The sequence below is a fragment of the Ictidomys tridecemlineatus genome, chromosome 9 (genome assembly GCF_052094955.1).
Source record: "Ictidomys tridecemlineatus isolate mIctTri1 chromosome 9, mIctTri1.hap1, whole genome shotgun sequence".
NCBI classification, from domain to species: Eukaryota; Metazoa; Chordata; class Mammalia; order Rodentia; family Sciuridae; genus Ictidomys; species Ictidomys tridecemlineatus.
The window spans coordinates 24,139,649-24,160,667 of NC_135485.1; the positions used below are offsets into that span (position 1 = coordinate 24,139,649).

Sequence of the window (21,019 nt, forward strand, 5' to 3'; positions counted from 1 at the left end):
AACTCTACACCACCCTGCTATAGTAGTACACAATTCGTCCCATTCCATAGTCTGCTAAACTTGAAGATGGGAAGTTTGAGTTACTATAGCCAGCTTTGACTTCTAGCCATAATGGTGGGCATCCAGGTGAGGAACAAAAAGATTTCGAACTTTTAACAACCCCAGGACTTGAACCAAGAGTTATACAGGAAAAGAAAAATCTGAAGAATAAACAGCCATACTTGTCAACAGTTTTGATAACCTCAGCAGAAACAAGCCCTTTATTTCTTATTAAGAATTTTTTTCTTTTTCTGTTTTTGTATTCCCCTCATGAATGTTTTATTCTTTCATTTAATTTTAATTCTATTTTAAAAACTTATTTTTTGAATTGCATTTCAATGTATTTTTTTACTTTTTTCTATTCTCTATGATTATGTTGATGTGTGTATGTCTGTGAATAGGTTTGAAATAAATATATATCCATATAAATAAAATGAATAATTAATATCATATATAATATACAGCATGCAAATTAATATATATTTATTAATTTTACTTTAAATTTAATAACTTTTATTTACACATTTATTATTTAGCTTTTGTTTGAAATAGTTAGGACAAACATATATGTGAAATTGAGTTGTTCTGGTTTTATATTTGTTTTTGGTACTTGGGGTTGTTAAAAACCCAAGGGTTTTTAACAACTGAGCCATATGCACATCCATTTATATATTTTTGTTTGTTTGTTTGTTTTTGAGACTGGTTTTCAGCAAGCTGTTGAGGGCCTCACTTAGTTTCTGAGGCTGCCTTTGAACTTGTAATCCTCCTTCCTCATTCAAATGAATCATTAGGATTACAGGTGTGCAGCACTGTACCCAACATTACTTTTTCTTCTTTATTAACTTCACCTTCTACTTATTTCCTGTCTCTCTCCTGTTCATATTATAAATATCTGAAACTTTATCTTGCCAACCTAGTGTATTTTCTCTTTACTCAAGAAACTATAATCATACTGTATAATTATATATTTTATGTAATCCTCCCCCATTCATATGATGTAATAGACACTGTGTTAAAGTGTATACTCAGTATGTATCTTAAGACTGTACATATTTTGATAACATTATTGCTATTTATAACTTCTCATTTTATCTAAGAGAGGCTGGAAAGTGATTAGGACACTTCAATTTCTCAGAGTAGAAATCTCGATGTCAAACAATACTCACAGATTAGCCAAGTGACAGCAAATATTACTCGAAACATGATCTAGCCCCACTTGAGTCTCAATAATACTTCAACAAATATAATGGGGAAAACAAAACCCCAATCAACAAACAGGACCCAAGGTGAAGCAACCAGAAGGGAACTTCAGGTCCCACTCATGGATATCAACTCTTACATAAAACAAAGGACCCAGAACCAAACCAAACCAAACCAAACAAAAACTATAAACAAATGATGCATGCACAAAAACAAAAGGAAAATCCATCTCAACTGATGTGTAAGTTAATGAACTCTGAATGTATGAGGAAACAGGCAGACAAATCTCTCCCCCCCAAAATTCACAATCCCCCAGGAAAGGATTCCACAAGACAAAAGTGGATGTAATTCTAGAATAAGACTATAAAAAACCTAATTATCCAAATGTTCAATGAACTAAAAGAAGAACCAAGGAACAAATTTAGAGAGCAAGTATAGGAAATGAAATACCACTTTAATAAATAAATAGATATAGTAATAAGAAACCAATCAGAACTCCTGGAAATGAAGTACATAATAAATCAAATTAACAATTCCTTTGAAAGAATTACTAACAGATTATCACATAGAAATTAGAACATAAGGCCTTGAAGACAGGGTATACTTGAATAATATATGTAATAACAGAAAATTTTAAAAAAGACCATCACCAGAATATATAAACTTTCTGGGACGGCAGCAAGAGAAAAAGCCTGAAAGTCATTGTAGTAGAAGATAGTAAGATACATGATAAAAGTATTAAGAACAACTTCAGTGAGATAATAGCAAAAAATACTCCCTTTATTAAAAATCAGGTAGATGTCTGCATATAGGAAGCATATAGGACCCCAAATAGACAAGATAAAATTGAACCTCTCCAAGAAACATCATAATAAAAATGCCTACTATAGAATATAAAAAATAACATAAAAACCTGCAAGAAAAAAACAACAGATCGTATTTAAGGACAAAACACTTCTGATTTCTCAACTCAGACCCTAAAATTAGGAATGACCTGGAGTGAGCTATTTCAAGATCTAAAAGAAAACAGCCTACATTAAACTATTTTCCAAAAATGATGAATAAACAAAAACTTTCCATGGTGATGAAAAACTAAATAAATTTAAGACAACTAAGCCAGCACTACAAAAGATATACAGCATACAGAGGAATCCCAAAGCAAACCCTAAAACTTCCAAATAGATGAAGATCCATGGGAGAGAAAATAGATAAATGAAAATCAAGGTAGAATTAAATAAAACAAAAAAACCTAAATGTCAGGAAAGAACATACACACCTCAATAGTAACCCTGAATGCAAATGGTCTCAACTTCCCAATAAAAAGGCAAATATTAACTGATAGATTACAAACAAGATCTACTATATGCTATTTTGAAGACATATATCAGGGACAGATAGATATGAATACTGTAAGTAACAGGATGGAAAAAAATTATTCCATGAAAATGGAGTCCAAAACATGAAGGAGTAGCTATTCTCATATCTCATAGAGTATATTTCAAGTAAAAGTTAATCAGAAGAGTCACAGGAGGCCCCTACATATTGGTAAAATGACTAAACCATTTAGAAGAAATAATGATAGTAAATAAGTATGACTCAAATATCAGTGCACCTAACTACATTAAAAAATACATATTGACATTAAATCCAAGAATGACAACAATATAATAATATTGTGTAATTTCAACACACCTTTGTCACAGGTCATCCAAACGTAAAATCAATAAATATATTAGTAAAATAAATATTACTCTAAATCAAATGAAGTAATAGTCATCTGCAGAATGTTTTATCCTGAAACAACTGAATTTTACTTTATTCTCACCAGCTCATGGAACTTTCTCCAAAATAGACAATATTTTTGCCACAGTGTAAGTCTTTTTTTGGGGTGTGTGTGTGTGTGTGCTGGGGATTGAACCCATGGCCTTGTGCATGAAAAGCAATCACTCTACCAACTGAGCTATATCCACAGCCCACAGTGTAAGTCTTAACAAATACTATATATATATATATATATATATATATATATATATATATATATATATGCTCATACATCCTATTTTATCATAATGAAATAAAACTAGAAATCAACAGTAAGAACTATAATTCAGACAACATAAACAATGGAGATTGAACAAGTCTTTTTAATTAAGAATTTATCAAAGAGGAAAAGAAATCAAGAAATTATTGTAAACAAGTAAGAATAGAGATACAATATATCAAAAAAGTGGAAAGTTTATAGTATTAAGTGCTTAATTTTTAAAAATAGAGATACCTAATGAATAATATATCTCAAATATGGAATAATTATTTCCACATGTAAGTTAATTCCAAAATCAATAGAACACATGAATTATCATGAGAATATTATAAAGGATATGCATGGCAAATCTAAAACCAACATGATACTAATGGAGAAAAACTCATAGCATTTCCTCTAAAATCAGGAACAAAACAAGGATGTCCACTCTCTCAACTCCTTATCCAAGGTAGTCTTGAAACTCTAGTCAAATAAATCTAGTCAAATATTGTTGTTGGGACGGCAAAATAGTGCAGCAACCATGGAAAGAAGTAGAAGATTCATCTAAAAGCTAACAATGGAACAGCCATATGACCTTCCTATCCCAATAAGATAAACTCAGCATCTCAGTATATTATCTTGATACAACCCCCTCAATGTTTATAGCAACACAATTCATTAATATTCAATTTATGCAACCATCTCAGATACATGTTGATAGATGAATGGATAAAGTAAATGTGATATATATATATATATATATATATATATATATATATGTGTGTGTGTATGTGTGTGTGTGTGTGTGTTGTAATGTATATACAAAATATTAAACTATAAATAAGAATGGCATTTGTTGATATGTCAATGTAATTGGAGAACATCTTTCTAGTGAAATAAGACAGAAAATCAAGGGTTGCATGTTTCTTCTTATATGAATAAGTTAGAAAAAACTGTTAAGGTCTGTAAACAAGTCAAAATAACACCTGGTATTTTGCCAGAGGAATGTTAGAGTTCATAAACAAGTCTGGATGGTGCCTAGCAAAATGCCAGAGGGAATGGTTTGAGAAGTAACAAAAGCGAGCCATTAAGTGTGGAGATTCCTTATTGGTTGACTGATGTATCTAGTTTATGCTAATTAAGATAAGCTGTGCAAAATGTATAAATACCTCTGTTGTCCTACAATAAACGGCTCCTACTCCTGCTATATCAACGTACACAAATTATTCGTCACCCCCCGATTATTTTGCTGCAGCTGGACTGTGGCAACAAACTAAAGAGGAAAAAGGGAGATCATATAACATAAAAGAAATACAGGGAAGATCCGTGAAATAGAAAAGGGAGGGGAGAGGAATGGGAAAGGGGCAGAAATATGGAATGACATTCTAAAAATTGCCCTATGTTTATGTATAAATATGTCACAGTGAATTTCACTTTTATGTATAAAGCACTAAGTGAAAGTAAATAAACTATTGAAAGGAAGATCAGTAGAGTAGAGGAAGGAGAACAGTGAAAGAGAGCAGGACAGGTAAAGAAGAGGGTTGCACCACAGGCTGAAATGGAATGGATCAAATTCCATGAATATGTGATTTTGTCAAAAAAAAACCCTGACTATTATGTATTACTATAAGACTCCAATAAAAAAACAGTTATTAGTAATCATGTTTCAAAATATATGTGGAAATGTTCTGTAAATCATTTTTATGTAGCTATAAATACTGATGAAATCATATCACTACCATTGCTATTCAGGCATTTTAAATTCTAGGTTTTTTTAAAAAATGAAGTCATTATAAAGACTGCTAAAGAAAACTGCATGGTCAAAATCACTGTTAAACTCAAATAGCTCTATCTCAAATATTTTCCAAAAGGCTTTATATTAATGTGAATAGATGGGTGGAGAGAGATAATTTATTGGAAAGTTAAGAATGATCTTATAAGAAAATCAATAACAAAGCAATGCTAATATTAGTTTTGAAATATAATAATACAGAGTAGATCCAGATTGTTGTGTATGACTAAGAAATTCCTTATAGAGGAAAAGTCCATGTACAGAAGGGAGGAATTATTAACAGAGCTTTGTAGTGTCTCAATGAAATATTGCAACATTATTCTTACTCTCATTTCATGTTTTATAGAAGCCCAACATATCTTTATTTCATTTGAAATTTTCATCTAGCATATTGTAGGTAGACCTTGTACCAGTGTCATCATTTTGGAGTGGAAAGAAATGATGATCTGAGAATTTAACCACATCTTCTAAAGTTATTTATCCAGTCATTGCTGGCAGTGGAAATGCTAATCATTCTGACACTTAACCCAGGATTTTATTTCCCTATTAGTATCAGGTGCTCCATAAGCACAGTTAATGCAGTCAGCTTACTTTTTTGTTTTCTTCTTATTTAACAATCATTGAGTCTATTTTATGTGAGGAATTATTCTAAACACAGCTATATCCAAGTAAATGAAAATTACATGATCTTTATGCTTATAAAGCCTGAATGCTAATGAAAGTATACTGGAAATAAACCGAAACTTAAACAGTTATCTGAAATATAACAAAATAGCGCTGTTATAGGGAAATTTGGAATAAACTGGATACAAAAGGAACTAGTTAGAGAAAACTTGTCTGAGTTAATATATTAATCCTGGAATTGAATAATACTAGAGAAAAAAATAACATGAAGAGAACAGATACTTGAAATCAGTGAACATAAATTTTTCTATGTTATTAATATGGGAAAATATTGAAGTATTATCAGATTTCCAAGAATGAACAGACATCATTATGGATAGAGAAAGTGAAAGACAGGAAACTAGAGATGAGATTAGAGAAGTAAAGCAGGACAAGTCCTAAAGAATCCTATATAGATATTAGAAAGTAAGAATCTGAGTTTATTTTAATATATTTGTAATCAAGTAAAAGTTTTCTTTTTAGGTATTTATTCTTATTTTGAAGCTTTATTGTGATATAATTCAGAAACCATAAAATCCACTCAACCAAAAGATACAATGCAATGGTATTTATTATATTAACAGACCTGGAAAAGTATCAACATAATCTAATTTTAAACTGTCTTCATCACCTAATTTGAAACTCTATGTGTATTAAAATTTTCACACTCCAGTCCCTTCAATGTCCATGGGTTGGGGGAGGCCTACACTAACTAAGCTTTCAATTTTCCTTTTGCTTCTACATTTTCTCATCTTGAATTAACAAAATGATCAAAGGTTGGGTGGTCTCTGAAATTAAAAGAATGGAAATTTTTGTTCTACTAGAGGGAATTTTAATAACTGCGATATCTTCATTAATTGTTGTTGAATGACAGAGATGGATGCATAAAGAAATGTGTGCTTCATATATGGAAATATGTAACCAGTTGGTAATTATGTAAGAATATTAAAGGGAATTTGGGGTAAGTAAGTAAGATAATATGAAGCATTAAGTAAATCATGAGAAAAGCAAAAGCAAAAATCAGAAAGCAGAAAAAAAGAACAATTTCTGGAAGGAAATCAATTATCTGTACAATTGTTGCTTATGTATAATTCAGTGAAATTGTCCTTGTATTTTTTGTGTTCTCCTCTTCATTTATACAGAGAATTAGCTTCCATGTTTGTGCATGAAAAAAATTTGCTACATTGAGGCTTTAGCACTTATTGTTAAAATATAAAATGTCCTAAGGAAACTTTTAGAAACAGGCAAGGAAATCTCTATTTAGAAAGCAGAATGTCTAGTTCTAAGTCAAACAAAATTTGAAATACCACACAAATGAAGCTGGGAAGAGGTGAATTGAGACAGACAGTTCTTGCTTACAGAGGAAATTTTCTAAGCTGAATTTTCTGTCTTGGGCTGTTTCTAATACTTTCTTAAACATAACCCTTTGTTCTTAAAAAGTTTCCATTGGCTTTGCCTAGGATACTCAACTTTTTTCAAATGCAAATGTTTTAATTTGGTGAAAGCATCTCTAATTCAATTAAAAATTCATAGTATCTAGTGGTAAATCTCTGGCCTCTTTCTTTTTGTATTTCCATATCCATCAAGGACCCCAAATGACCATATATGCATTGTCAATTCACTCAGCAAGAGGCCTGCTTCAGGCCCATCAGAAGGCCCATGCATGCTTTGTTTATACAAATATTGAGAGAAATGTCTGTTTCTTATCATCCCCAGTATTCTTATTGTAAGTTTTCTGTTTTATTATAACAAAATACCTGAGGCTAGGTACTTTATAAAGAAAAGAGAATTAGTTATTTCACAGTTGTAGAGGTTCAGGGAAGTGGTTTCAGTGTCTTATTAGTTCTTCTGGCGAGAGCATTTTTACTGCATCACAACATGCTATTACACATTATGGTGGGAGCATGTGTGAAAGGAAGGGATCACATGACAAGACAGGAATCAAGAAAGAGGCTAAGACAACTGAACTGATCTATAATCATCCATTCTCATGAGAAATAATACCCTTTATAAGACTAGCACTGATTACTTATAAGAATTTTTATTTATTTTTTTCCCCCAAGGCCTCAATGACCTTCCACCAAGCCCAACTCTAAAGGCTCTACTTAGTGTTGTCTTACTGGGGACCAGGTTTCTAGCATAGAACGGGAGACACACTCAAACCATATCTAGACAATAGTCTATATTCATATTCAGTACAACGTTGAAGCATCATTCCTTCGTATTTCAGTAGTAGGGGGTCACATCTTTAGCTACCATTTTCTTTACCAATATAAAATTAATATTCTAGCAGTGTCCCAATTGCAAGGGATTTATTTAAATTTTGTTATTTCTCTTCTTGAAGTCTCTGTCAGTAGGTTTAAGGTTAGACTGTAACACAGTACTCTTGGAAAAAAGGGGAGATTCACATGATAGCAACTGCTCTCAGTCTTCATGATCCTCTCATTTCAATGGATACTATGAGTTGCCAATACTATGTGGAAAAATTCCCTGTGTTCTCATTGCCAATTATTCTTATAAAGGAGATTTTTTTTTTTAGTTGTTATCTGACAGACATTAACCTTGGTATCCTACTCTATGTGGTGTTGGCACCAGAAAAAATGGAATCCAAGTTATCTCATTCCAACATTGTCCATTTGTTTTCAGGATGAAAATTCTGAGATCACCCAAAGACCCATTTATCCCTGATATATTGCGATAGCTGTCATTTTTGCATTTAATATATTAACATTACACCCAGAGAATAATATCTAATCTAAATATTAAGGGAGGTATTAAAACTAGGCAAAAGAAATGTTCAAAAATAGAATTTTCCAGATATAGGTCATAGGAGAGAGTTACAGAAGACAATTGGTGAGAAGAGTTTTAAGTAGGAATTTAGCACAGGAACCAAAATTCAATGTGGATATTTTAAGTAAGAAGAATTTTAATACAAAAACTTCTTAGATAATAGAAGGGAATTGTATTAGTCAGCATTTTGACATAAACAAGTGAAAGAGGAGAGTTTCGTTTTAGATTACGGTCTCTGAGTTTTCAGGCCATGATCAGCAGGTTTCATTGTTTAGGTCCTGAGGTGAGGCAGAACAATATGGTGGAAGAGCTTCGGAGTGAAGATCCTCACTTCATGGCAGTCAGGAAGCAGAGAGAGAGCAAGGGGACAGGGACAAGATATAATACCCAAAGGCATTCTCCCACAGAAGCCACTCCTTCAACTAGGCCCCACCTCCTAAATAATTTCCAATAATGCCATGAAATCATAAATCCACTTAAGGTGTTAGCCATCTTGATCTAACCACTCCGCAAAGGCCATATCTCTGAATGCTGCTACATGGGGAACCAAGCCTTCAACACATGATACCTTTGGAAACACCATCACAGGGTTGAAGAAACAAGTTCTAGGTTGGCATCCTTTAACTACTTCCAGAACACTGTCACACTGATCCATTGTTGTACTTGCCTCTATATTTGAAACCAATTTGGAAGTAGGTCAGAAACAAGAAGGCACTGCCACTCACTGGGACTGTTAAGGTATTAGAGGATAGATGTTGAGACTTTTCAAACCCATAAATACATAGAATAAATATATTATTTGGAATAATAAGTACCCCAAGATGACTCACCATATATATGAACTGTCCTGGAAATAATTAAGGCATAACAGCAAGAGCTCTACTTTCCATATCTCACATGACTACGCCTAAATGGCAGCATGAATCTGATATCTAAAACATATATTTACAAGTGACTCTGAGGATGTTATTAAAAATGTGAATAAAGAAATCACGGAGCCAGTTTAAGGACTGAAGGATCAAACTTTTGTGTGTAGACCGATTGTGTCCCTCCATCACAGAATTCATATGTTGAAGTCTTAATCTCTAGTACTGTAGAATATAATTTTATTTGACAGTATATAATTACCTTTCTAAAGGCAATTAGCTTAAAATGAGGCTATTAAGATGAGATCCTAATTCATTATTTTTTTGTGATCTTACAAAAGGAGCAAGACACACCAGTGTCACTCCTACAGAGTGGAATAGCCAGGTGAAGAGGCAGCAAGAAGCCTTGTCTGTAAGGACCAGAGAGATCACAGAGAAGGTCAACCCAACTCAAACCTTCATGTTGGACTTTCAACCTCCAAGACTGTAAGAAAACAAAAGTCTGTTGCTTATGGCTACCAGTGTATAATATTCTGTCATGGCAATCGTTGGTTGGTTGGTTTGGGTTGGATGTTTCACTGTAAAAGATGCGCATCGAAATTTTAAAGGTGCTTGAAACAGAAGAATACGGTAGGCCAGCTGTTCTCTGCGCAGCATCCTGCGGTTACCTGCTGCAAAGGTCTTGGACCTTACCCGGGCCCTTTCGCTCATCACCAGCAGCCCTCGGCCACCTCCTCCCAGCACCTTTGGACTTCCCCAAGGCCTCGGCCGCTGCTCCAGCGCCTCTCTACAGCCGCCTCTCCTCAGGCCCCATGACAGCGGAGTCCCCCTCGCAGGTGCGCCAGAACTACTACCAGGACTCGGAGGCCGCCATCCACCGCCAGATCCACCTGGAGCTCTACGCCTCGCACGTCTACCTGTCCATGTCTTACTACTTCGACCGCGATGATGTGGCTTTGAAGAACTTCGCCAGATACTTTCTGCACCAATCTCACGAGGAGATGGAACATGCTGAGAAACTGATGGAGCTGCAGAACCAACGAGGTGGCCAGATCTTCCTCCAGGACATCCAGAAACCAGACCCTGATGACTGGGAGAGTGGGCTGAGCGCCATGGAATGTGCTTACCACCTGGAAAAAGGTGTGAACCAGTCACTCCTGGAACTGCACAAACTGGCCACTGACAAAAATGACCCCCACTTGTGTGACTTCATTGAGACTCATTACCTGAATGAGCAGGTGAAATCCATCAAAGAATTGGGTGACCATGTAACCACCTTGCGCAAGATGGGAGCCCCGGAATCCGGCATGGCAGAGTATCTCTTTGAGAAGCACAAACTGGGAGGCAGTGAGAGGAGAGCTGAGCCTTAGGCGGACTTCCTTCCCCATAGCCTGGAAGTGACCACTCTGGTCACCTAGGCAGTGCATGCATGTTGGGGTTATCTTCACCTTTTTTGTAAGTTATATCAAAATATCCACTTATGTCATGTAATTAGTATCATACCTCAAATAAAAAATTTAGTACTCCCCCGTCAAAAATAAAGACATGGTAATTTAGAGAAATGAATCATCAGACAAAATTTTATTTATATCTTGTTTTGTATATCAACAAATCTTCTAATTAATTAATCTTTCCACAGGTGTCACTGACCTTAATGTTGAGGCAATTATATGAAATAAACTGCTATATTTGATGCTCTTTGCCACATATAATTCACCACTATTTTTAACATGTATTCTGTAGTGAGTTCGGACAAAAAAAAAGAAAGAAAGAAAAAAAAAAGAAAAGAAAAGGAAAAGGAAAAAAAAACCCACCTTATCTAGTTTCAGTGATTTGAACAAAATATAAGGTATAATGTGTAGGGGTTCGATTTTACTTAAAAGTTTTTTTTTTTGAGATGTAAAATAATGAAAAGTAAATATTATTAGATAATAAATTTGAAAAGTATTTTGGTAATTGTAGAGACACATAGTGATACTTCTTCCAGTCTTATTATATATACTCTGAGTTAAACGGTATTAGTTCTAACCAGTATTATTATTATATGAAGCAGAATCAGTTATAATAATGGAAAATTATTTGTAAGTAATTTGCTTATCTGATTTCCATTTGCTTGGATGTGCTGAATTTCACGTTTTTATGGTAGTATTAGTCAGAATGGTTAATTATTTATAATTTCCTTCTGAAAAAAATTGTGACTAGGTCATTTTATCTAAGTCCATTCCTAAAGAGACCAATATACAATTAATTGTATTCAGTGATGAATAAATCCACTTTGTTTTCCTTTGAGACCAATCATCTCAGTGGCTGAAATTAAACTTAACCAGAAGAGCATGTGAAGAATGTAAAACACAGATTTAGACATTCCCTTCATATGAAAATGTGAGTACAACTATAATTATTGTGGTATAAATAAAATAGTATGCTTTGTAATCATGAAATTTTGTTGTGGGTAGTTTACGTGTTTCCCTCACTCAGAAAGATTTTGAGTTCCTTAAGAAACAAGTGCTGGGGCTGGGGCTGTAGCTCAGTGGTAGAGTGCTTGCCTAGTATATGTGAGGCACTGGGTTTGTTTGATCATCAGCACCACATAAAAATGAACAAAATAAAGGTATGCTATCCATCTACAGCTACAGAGGGGGGGGAGGGAATAAATTGCTAGGACAGTTAATCTAATATTGAGACAAATAGAGTTGCATAGCCATAGAATGTCATTCCTGTCAGGAAACTGATAAGAAAGACATGCTATAGAGTGTATTTACTTGCATTGGAGTATTCACTACATATAATTAAGCACAAGATGTGTCCATTATAAAAGCCAAGTGCAACATTCAGAATTTCATTCAAAGAGACTGAGAATAAGAAAGAAATTACTCTCTTTTGCACAAGACATTCAGACTTTCTAGTATGATAGTCATGTAGTAGAGAAAAATCATTATACTATAGGAGCCTAGAGTATTCACACTATGTAATAAATCTGACATACAACAAACTGGCATGTTAGAATATCAAAATCAGACATTAGGAAAGAATAAATTTTAAACTTTCTTGATTAAGTGCATTGTAATGTCTTTGCTTAGATTGAGAACCAGTTTCAATTTTAAAGATATAAGGAAGCATGTGTTTCATAGAATATGTTTCCTTTCCTTGTTTTTCAATACCTGGGAGAGATAAAAGATCAATATGACATAGACTATTTGAATTAATTTCATGAGAAAATATATCACAGAGGTTTTATGTTGTTGGCGGTGGTGGTGTTGCTGTTTTTCCTACAAGATAGACACACTGTCCCTGTTTTCTGGATGTATCATTTGACTCAGGAAAATACTCAGACTTCTATGGGGAATATCATTATTATTATTATTATTATTATTATTATTACCCCAAGGCACAAGATTAATCTTTATTCAAATATTAAATGCAGATATATTTTAAAATTCATCTATAATATCAGATCTTTCAATTTATTGCTCTTTACATAGACAGGATACAAATAAGAAATTGCTCTATATAATATCAGGGATTCGTTATAGTTGTCCCACAACATCTACCTTTTCTTTAGAATGTAATAGATTTTTAAAATTTTCTTACAGAGAATAAAACATTACAGCAACCATATATATATATATGTATTTATGTACGTATATATGTAGATAGATGTTTCTATCTACATATATATGCATATTATGTATATATGTACATATATATGTATATATGTATGTATATATTATATGTATAATATATATTACACACATATGTGTATAACATATACATATATTATACATATTTCAACATTTCATATTTCATCATTTCATCATATCTCCCAAATTGTAATGGTCATAAATTTCAGTCTTTTATGTTCTTTTATACAAGTGCAGGCACATTTTCTAATTGCAGTACTTCTCACGCTGGACAAAAATGAGTTGCTTAATTCATTCCTTTTCCTCATCTTCTTAAATCCTATCAGTTAAAACCATGTGGCATGTGCTGTTATTAGATTTATGAACATCATTTCATATCACCTTCAAAATACTACAGTGTAAATACTACAATCATAATGTTAATGAAGAGCATGTAACAATTCAAATAATTTTAAATAATCTGTCCAAGTCAGAGGACTCTTTGTGAATGAGAATGTAACAACCTTAGAAGTCAGAAACATCCCTGAAATTCTTAGCTCCTATGCTTTTTCCCTTGATGACAGGCAACAAACATGAGCTGAAAATTCAGTAAACACCTGACATACATATATGCAGAATGAAGAATGAGTACATATAGGTAAAGTTCGTACCATTAATGTCAGTAAATTCACTTCATATTATTATAATTAATAATCTTAATTTAATCATATATTTATCAAAAATATTCAAATATAAGCAAGTTAAAATATGTTTGAAATATCTTGAGTAAATTATAGTTCCACTATCAAAAGATTAAGTTTAATTTCTTCAATATGCAAGCCTTGGCCTACATTGTCATTTCTATGTAGAGGTCTTTTCCTAATCACTAAACTTAGGTAACTACTGTCACAGCATTGCTTTCCAAATTTTCATGTTTATTTATATTTATTAATTTATCATCATTTATGTATGACTGCCTTCTCTAGAATGAAAGTCCCATGATACTAAAACAATTTCTAAAATTTTTTATGGTTAACTCAATAATTCAAATTGTTCCTATCATATTTTAGATATTCAATGATTACCTAAAAAATGAATTCATTAATATAGAATTTTTAAAATTTAATTTGAAAAATACATAGTATTATTATAATTATTTATTATTTAGTCTTTTTTTTAAACCAGGGATTGAACCCAAGGGCACATAGCCACTGAGCCACATCACATCCCCAGATCTTTTCATTTATTATTTTAAGACAGCATCATGATAATTTGCTTAGGTCCTTACTAAATTGCTGAGTCTGGCTTTGAACTTACAATTCTCCTGCCTCAGCTTCCCAAGCTTTGGGATTACAGGCGAGTACTACCATACCTGGCTTATTACTTACTTTTAATACAATAAAGCAATAGTAATAATAATTTGATGAATGCCTTCTCTATGTAGACTTTAATGTAGATTTGTTTAAAATGACTACTTTGTGTATAATTAATTGTATAACAATTCTGAAAGCATTATTTCACACATTTTAGAAATCAGAAAACCAATTTCTGTAGAGTATTATAAGTTATTACAAAAACACAAACCCAATAAGAAGTATACCCATCATTTGTAATCTATCCACTTTGATATATTCCTACATTATTTTCATTTGTTTAATTTATTTAAAATCTTTTCATTTTCTTTATAGAGTTTAGGTATATTTAAGCCCTAATAAGTTCCATGGTGATAAATACTGTTACCTATTTATGTTAAATTTTTATGCATGAAACACCATATTTAAATATGAAAAAAGTTATTTGCTTATTTGGAAAAAGATGAACTAGATAGTAGTTAATGCAATCTTTTTAACCGACTTTCATAATCATAGCAGTAAGTGTACTTTTTACAGCATGTGATCTATAATGCGTGGAAATATATTTCATGAGTTTTTGAATAAAGCATCTTGATATCAGGGAAATAAAATGCACAGTAGGCATTTTAATCAGAATGAAATTTCAGAACAAGTAAGAATTATGGTTTGTTCAATAGAATAAATTTGAAGAACAACAAATTTTGTGCGGAATTGGATTGCCTACCTGCATAAGGACAAAATTGTTCTGACATTCCTCATTAGAATCAGACCTTTAGGCACCACTGTGAACCCACACTGAGAATATCAGAGTAATTTGGGAACAAGAGCTAATCAAGAGTTCACAGAAACCATTCCCATATACACATAGTATATATAGCAATTTGGAACACAGTCTTAAAATCCTCTTTGTATTTTTCAAGGATGAAAAATTTTTATTAATATCTCTTGATCATCTTGCCTTCTAATGAAAAAAAAATAGTCTATGACAATTAGACTTTTCTTTTCCATTCATCTGAAGAGAGTGTGTTAACGCTACTGGGTGGTAATTACCCACCTGTTAAAAACATTATGGATTGTTAATGTATACTATGTTGCTTTATATGGAGCACTGAATTCAGAGTGTTGTCTATTTTATATGAAAGTAAAAAATGAAACTTAACTGCAAAAACCATAACTACTCAAGGATTCACCTTAGAAAAATAATAATTCTTATGTGACTTGACTTATTTTAGAAATATGAAAATATTAAATATATAGTATAACAGTGTGATATTTTGCATTAATTATATACAGGAAAATTAAATCCTAAATACCAATAGATTATTAAGATATTCTATGTTAATACCTTATTAAATATAAATTTTGTTAGTGATATAAATAGCTAAAGCATGTTATCTTTGGGGGTAAGTGCAAACATAATATTGCTTAGGCTTATAACGGGAGCATTGCTCCCTCTATAATGTCTTCTTAAGGTAAATAAATACATTATTTGGTTTTTTAATTTGGTTTGCTTATTTATTTTTTGATTTAGTTTGTTCTTTTTAGATATCCATGATAGTAGGGTGGTATTTTAACATCTGATACATACATGTAGTACAAACTTCCATTCTTGTGATTGTACATATAGTGTTACACTGGTCTTGTATTCATAAATTAACACAGGGAAGTTATATCCAGTTCATTCTACTGTATTTTCTACTTGTATTTCTCCTCCCTTCCCTTTATTCCCCTTTGATTAATCCAATGAACTGATATTATTCCCTTCCCCACACTTATTGTATGTGTATCCTTATATGCAAGAGAAAGTTCAGCCTTTGGTTTTGGGGCAATTGGCCTGTTTCACTCATTATGATGATTTCCAGTACCATCTATTTTCCAGCACATGCCATAATTTCATTCTTCTTTATGGTTGAGTAATATTTAGTTGTGTTTAAGTTCACCACATTTTCTTTATCCATTCATTTGTAGAAAGGCACATAGGTTGGTTCCATAGCTTAGCTATTGTGAGTTGAGCTGCTATGAATATTGATGTAGCTGCATCACTATAGTATGCTGATTTTAAATTCTTATGTTGAGGAGTGGGATAACTGGGTCAAATGGTGGTTGCATTCCATATTTTCTGAGGAATCACCAAACTGCTTTACAGAGCAGCTACACCAATTTGCAGACCCACCAACAATGTATGAGTGTACTTTGTTCCCCACATCCTCACCTGCATTTATTGCTACTTGTATTCTTGATAATAACCATTCTGACTGTAGTGAGATGAAATCTCAGTGTAGTTTTAATTTCCATTTCTCTAATTGCTAGAGATGTTGAAACTTTGTTGTTGACTGATCATAGCTCTTCTTCTGTAAAGTGACTTTTCAGTCCTTTGCCCATTTGTTGATTGTTTATTTATTTGGTATTAAGTTTTTTTAGTTCTTTGCTTTTGTATTTGTATTTATTGATCATGATGCTCTTTAGTGTAACTTACTATCTAAATGATAACTAAGAGTTATAGACTGGTGTGAACTTCTTTCTTGCTAGAGTTATTGACAAGTTTGTGCTGCAAATGCAAATTTGGAGAAAATTTTAAGACACCTGAGCTGCTTTCATACAGTCTATGTATAAAGTAGATAATATGTTCTTGAATAGAATGAAAAACATAATGAGAAAAAAGTAAATGAGAGAAAAGGGAAGGAAAAACCACTGATCTTCTTTGGTAGCTTCTCTTCAAAGTGAGTTCTAGATACCATTTAAAGGAAAACAGAGATAGACATCTCATATGTTATGGCAGGCCCACATGACTATTTGAACCTTATAAAAAAATTGGTCTATTTTTTCCCTATTGGCTCTGTAGTCAATTAATTATACAGAAATGTACATAATCTCTGTACCTTTGTGTCTTCATTAATAAAATAGAGATGATAATATTACTCATAGGAATAGTATAAGTATTACATATATTAATATAGATAAGCTCTTAGAAAGTGTTTGGTGCATAGAAAGGACTACTCAAATTTTAACAATTATTATATTTATCCTGTCAAATGATTTTTATCATACTGAAGATCATAGTAGGTATCCAAATACCATTTATAAAAACTTCATCCTGTTTCAATGTGATAATACTATGATGAGCAATAATGATTCAGTAAAATACATAAATTCTATGTTAATATCTTATTAGATATAGATTTTGATAGTGATATAAAAACTGAGGCATGTTGTCATTAGGGGAAAGATTGAAATTATTTTACATTAGAAAGAAAAAAACTATTTGTTTTAGAAATAAGGTAATTAGTTTTTTTCTGTTAATGACCACTTATTACTTTTAATGTAATTTAAAGTCGTATTTATCTGAATTTTTGGACCTGCTTTGAGGAACATTCATTTGGCATATTCTCTGCAAACCTTCTCTATTGTGAGGAGAATAGAGACATTTTCCAAGGTGTACAAGTGATTTCAATAGTCAAATAAATGATTTGCCAAACTAGAAATTACCAATACAATTACAGAAAGCAGAATTACAATGTAAGTAGTTGGATATAACAGATCTAAGGATGGTGTCAATAAGTGATTTAGATAGCAGGTCACAGTAGTTTCACAGATTATTTCTGCATGGGATTTCAAAGAGAAGTTGGAATTTAGCTTTAGTCCAGAAAAAGATATTCATAATGCATATCTGTCAGATCTGAGGGTAGTATAGTAGCAGAGAATTTTGAGTATCCATGGCATGCAACTACCGTTACATGGCTTGTTTTTGGAAGCCAGGAACCAAACCATCTTAAAAAAGGTTTCCAATTTTTTTTCAGTCAGGTTGGTGGGACATGGAGAGAAAGGAATTCTAGAGTTTTAAGTAAAGAAGGATGAATTATAATGCTCTGTGGGGTTACATTTATTTAATTGACTTCCCAAACCTCAAATCCAAGATTTAGATTATTAGCTTGTCAACTTTGGGGCAGCATCTTTACTCAATTGACTGAATTAAGCCTGGGATCTTTAATGGCACTTAGTAAATGAGTTGTAAATGCCAGAATTTTATTATATGAAACTTATTAAGGCATTCCTTTCTCATACCCACAGGAAAAAAAAATCACATGATACTGCCTTGTATATATTAAGAATCCCCTTGGTGATAGGATTATAAGCACCCTTGAAATGTTCAGAGGTGATTGCTTTCTATGGGCCAGGAATGGTTGTGGGAATGCTAGTGAAACTGAATTTTCTAATCTTTCTAAATATAGGGCATTATAAAGCAATTATTACGACAGGTGATATGATTTATCCCTCTGAAATGTGATACAAGGATTTATCACAATAAGCTGCCATCAGATGCTTGTGGTTATCTTTGTTCCTGGTGTTGGCTAGTCCAAAACGGACCATCAGCTACTCTTGTGCTGCTTACCATATAACAATAAAGGTATCTGTATCAAAGTGGGCAGACACCTAGCTCAGGTGACTGTAGTTGGGTTTCACACTGTCTTCCTCAGTTTTTTCACATAAAATAATTTACAGCTTCAGAGTGAATTGTCTTGGTGGAAGCTGGGTTTTTTTGAATAAAAGACCTTTCAACTTGGCCTCAGATAAGCAATGTAAATATTTCTGTGAGCTTTCCCAAGAATGACCTGCTGCTATTTATCAGACTGACCATATTTTAGAAAAAATAATACCTAAGCTTTCAGTGCTTTGCAATATTTTGGCTCTTTACCCAAAGTGATTAGCAGAAACTCTCACCCAGATTGCTGTGTACTATATTTTCCTCCCCTAGACCTTCTTTCTTTTTGTCCTTTCCCATCAGATTACTAGTTCCACTGTACTTACCTGTCTTCTGTTGGTTTTATTAAATTGTACCCACATTTTAACAAAAAAGTCACCTTTACTGAAATTTCTGTGACCCAATCATTCTGTGTGTAACATCTATTTCCTTAAGGAATCTTGGATAAATCAATTTGTTATGACAATAAACCTACCATTGCCAGCAAGGGTTAGGCATATAAATCAGTGCAAAGGCAGACTTACAGAACAAGAGTGTTATAGTTCATTAACGACCTTTATTGTCATTATATGTCTGTGTAAGTGTCTTTGGCAATTAACTAGATCATTTGTGTATATATTATTTCAAATAATTTTCTTTCAATATTGTCTTTGATAACTAAGAATTTTTTTACAATGTTTCTTTAAGAATTTGGGAAAGATATTGCAGAAGCTTATTTTCTTCAGAGTAAAAATTGTTTCTTAAATGAAGCATGTTTTCCCAAATGTTCTTTAAGTTTTTATTGATTTGATTTCTAACAACCTGACTAAAATAGAGGGAAAGTTTCTTTCCATATCTCTTGATTCTGGATACCCATTTCTCCCATGGCCAGGAGAGGACTGATAGGACTGATTCATGTTTTCATCTGAATGAGGCATGCCTCTACAGACTTCATTTATTCTGCTTCATATCTATTTATTTGTTTCCTTGATTCATACTACCTCATAATTATTTAGGTAAAAATATCAATTAAATTTATATAGTTGTCTTATAAGATTCATAAGTACTATATTGGGGAGCTAGAATCTAGTTTCTATGTATGTGTTCTATAAGTCAAACATGTTATCAGATTAAACAAGTAAGGAGGAGCCAGGCAATAAATTTCCAGATTTTAGAATGTGTTCTGAAAATCTTACAAATTTTACATATAAAACCACGATACTCATACACTGCTGGTAGGGCTGCAAATTGGTGCAGCCAATATGGAAAGCAGTATGGAGATTTCTTGGAAAATTGGGAATGGAACCACCATTTGAGCCAGCTGTCCCTCTACTGGGTCTATACCCAAAGGACTTAAAATAGCATACTACAGGGACACAGCTAGATCAATGTTTATAGCAACAAAATTTACAATAGCTAAACTGCAGAACCAACCTAGATGCCCTTCAGTAGATGAATAGATAAAAAAATGGCATATATATATATATATGTATATATATATATATAATGGAATATTACTCAGCAGTAAAAGAGAATAAAATCATGGCTTTTGCAGGTAAATGGATGGAGTTAGAGAAGATAATGCTAATGCCAATCCCAAAAAAACAAATGCCAAATGTTTTCTCTGATATAAAGAGGTTGATTCATAGTGGGGTAGGGAGGGGGAGCGTGGGAGGAACAGAAGAACTCTAGATAGGGCAGAGTGGTTGGAGGGAAAGGGAGGAGGCATGGGGTTAGAAATTATGGTGGAATATGATGGACATTATTATCCACAGTACATGTATGAAGACACAAATTGGTGTGAATATACTTTGTATACATCCAGAGATATGAAAAATTGTCCTCTATATGTGTAATAAGAATTGTAATGCATTCTGCTATCACATATAAATAAAAATAATAATGAAAAAATGATATTACTCTTTCAATGTTATTAAATTTCTAACTGTGTTTCATTTACTCTGAAAAGAACTAGGGATATAAACAAAATTAGAGCATGGTCCCCATCCCTGTAAATTAGAAAGCTATAGAATCAAAATTTTTTTTCTTTGACTTGAACATTTAAATTCAGCAAACATATGCACATTTATATGTCCTCAGAGAAAAACTGTATATATTGGAGCTAAACATATTTTTTGAATACCAATTAGAATTTTTACATGTGTTGACTTTGTCATATTTTAAATGGTTCTGAGTTTCAGATTGCTCATCAATACAA

General features: G+C 32.7%; 1 protein-coding gene across 1 annotated transcript; it reads left to right on the forward strand.

The window, feature by feature from the left end:
- Nucleotides 1–10,180: 10,180 nt before the first annotated feature.
- LOC101964443 (ferritin heavy chain) lies at nt 10,181–10,740 on the forward strand. Its single transcript, XM_040292131.2, has one exon. It carries the CDS (start codon nt 10,183–10,185, stop codon nt 10,738–10,740), a length of 558 nt encoding a protein of 185 aa, XP_040148065.2. The 5' UTR covers nt 10,181–10,182.
- Nucleotides 10,741–21,019: the final 10,279 nt, after the last annotated feature.

Coding starts and splice junctions, on each gene's coding strand:
- LOC101964443 (XM_040292131.2), top strand. CDS start 10,183: ATGACAGCGGAGTCCCCCTCGCAGGTGCGCCAGAACTACTACCAGGAC.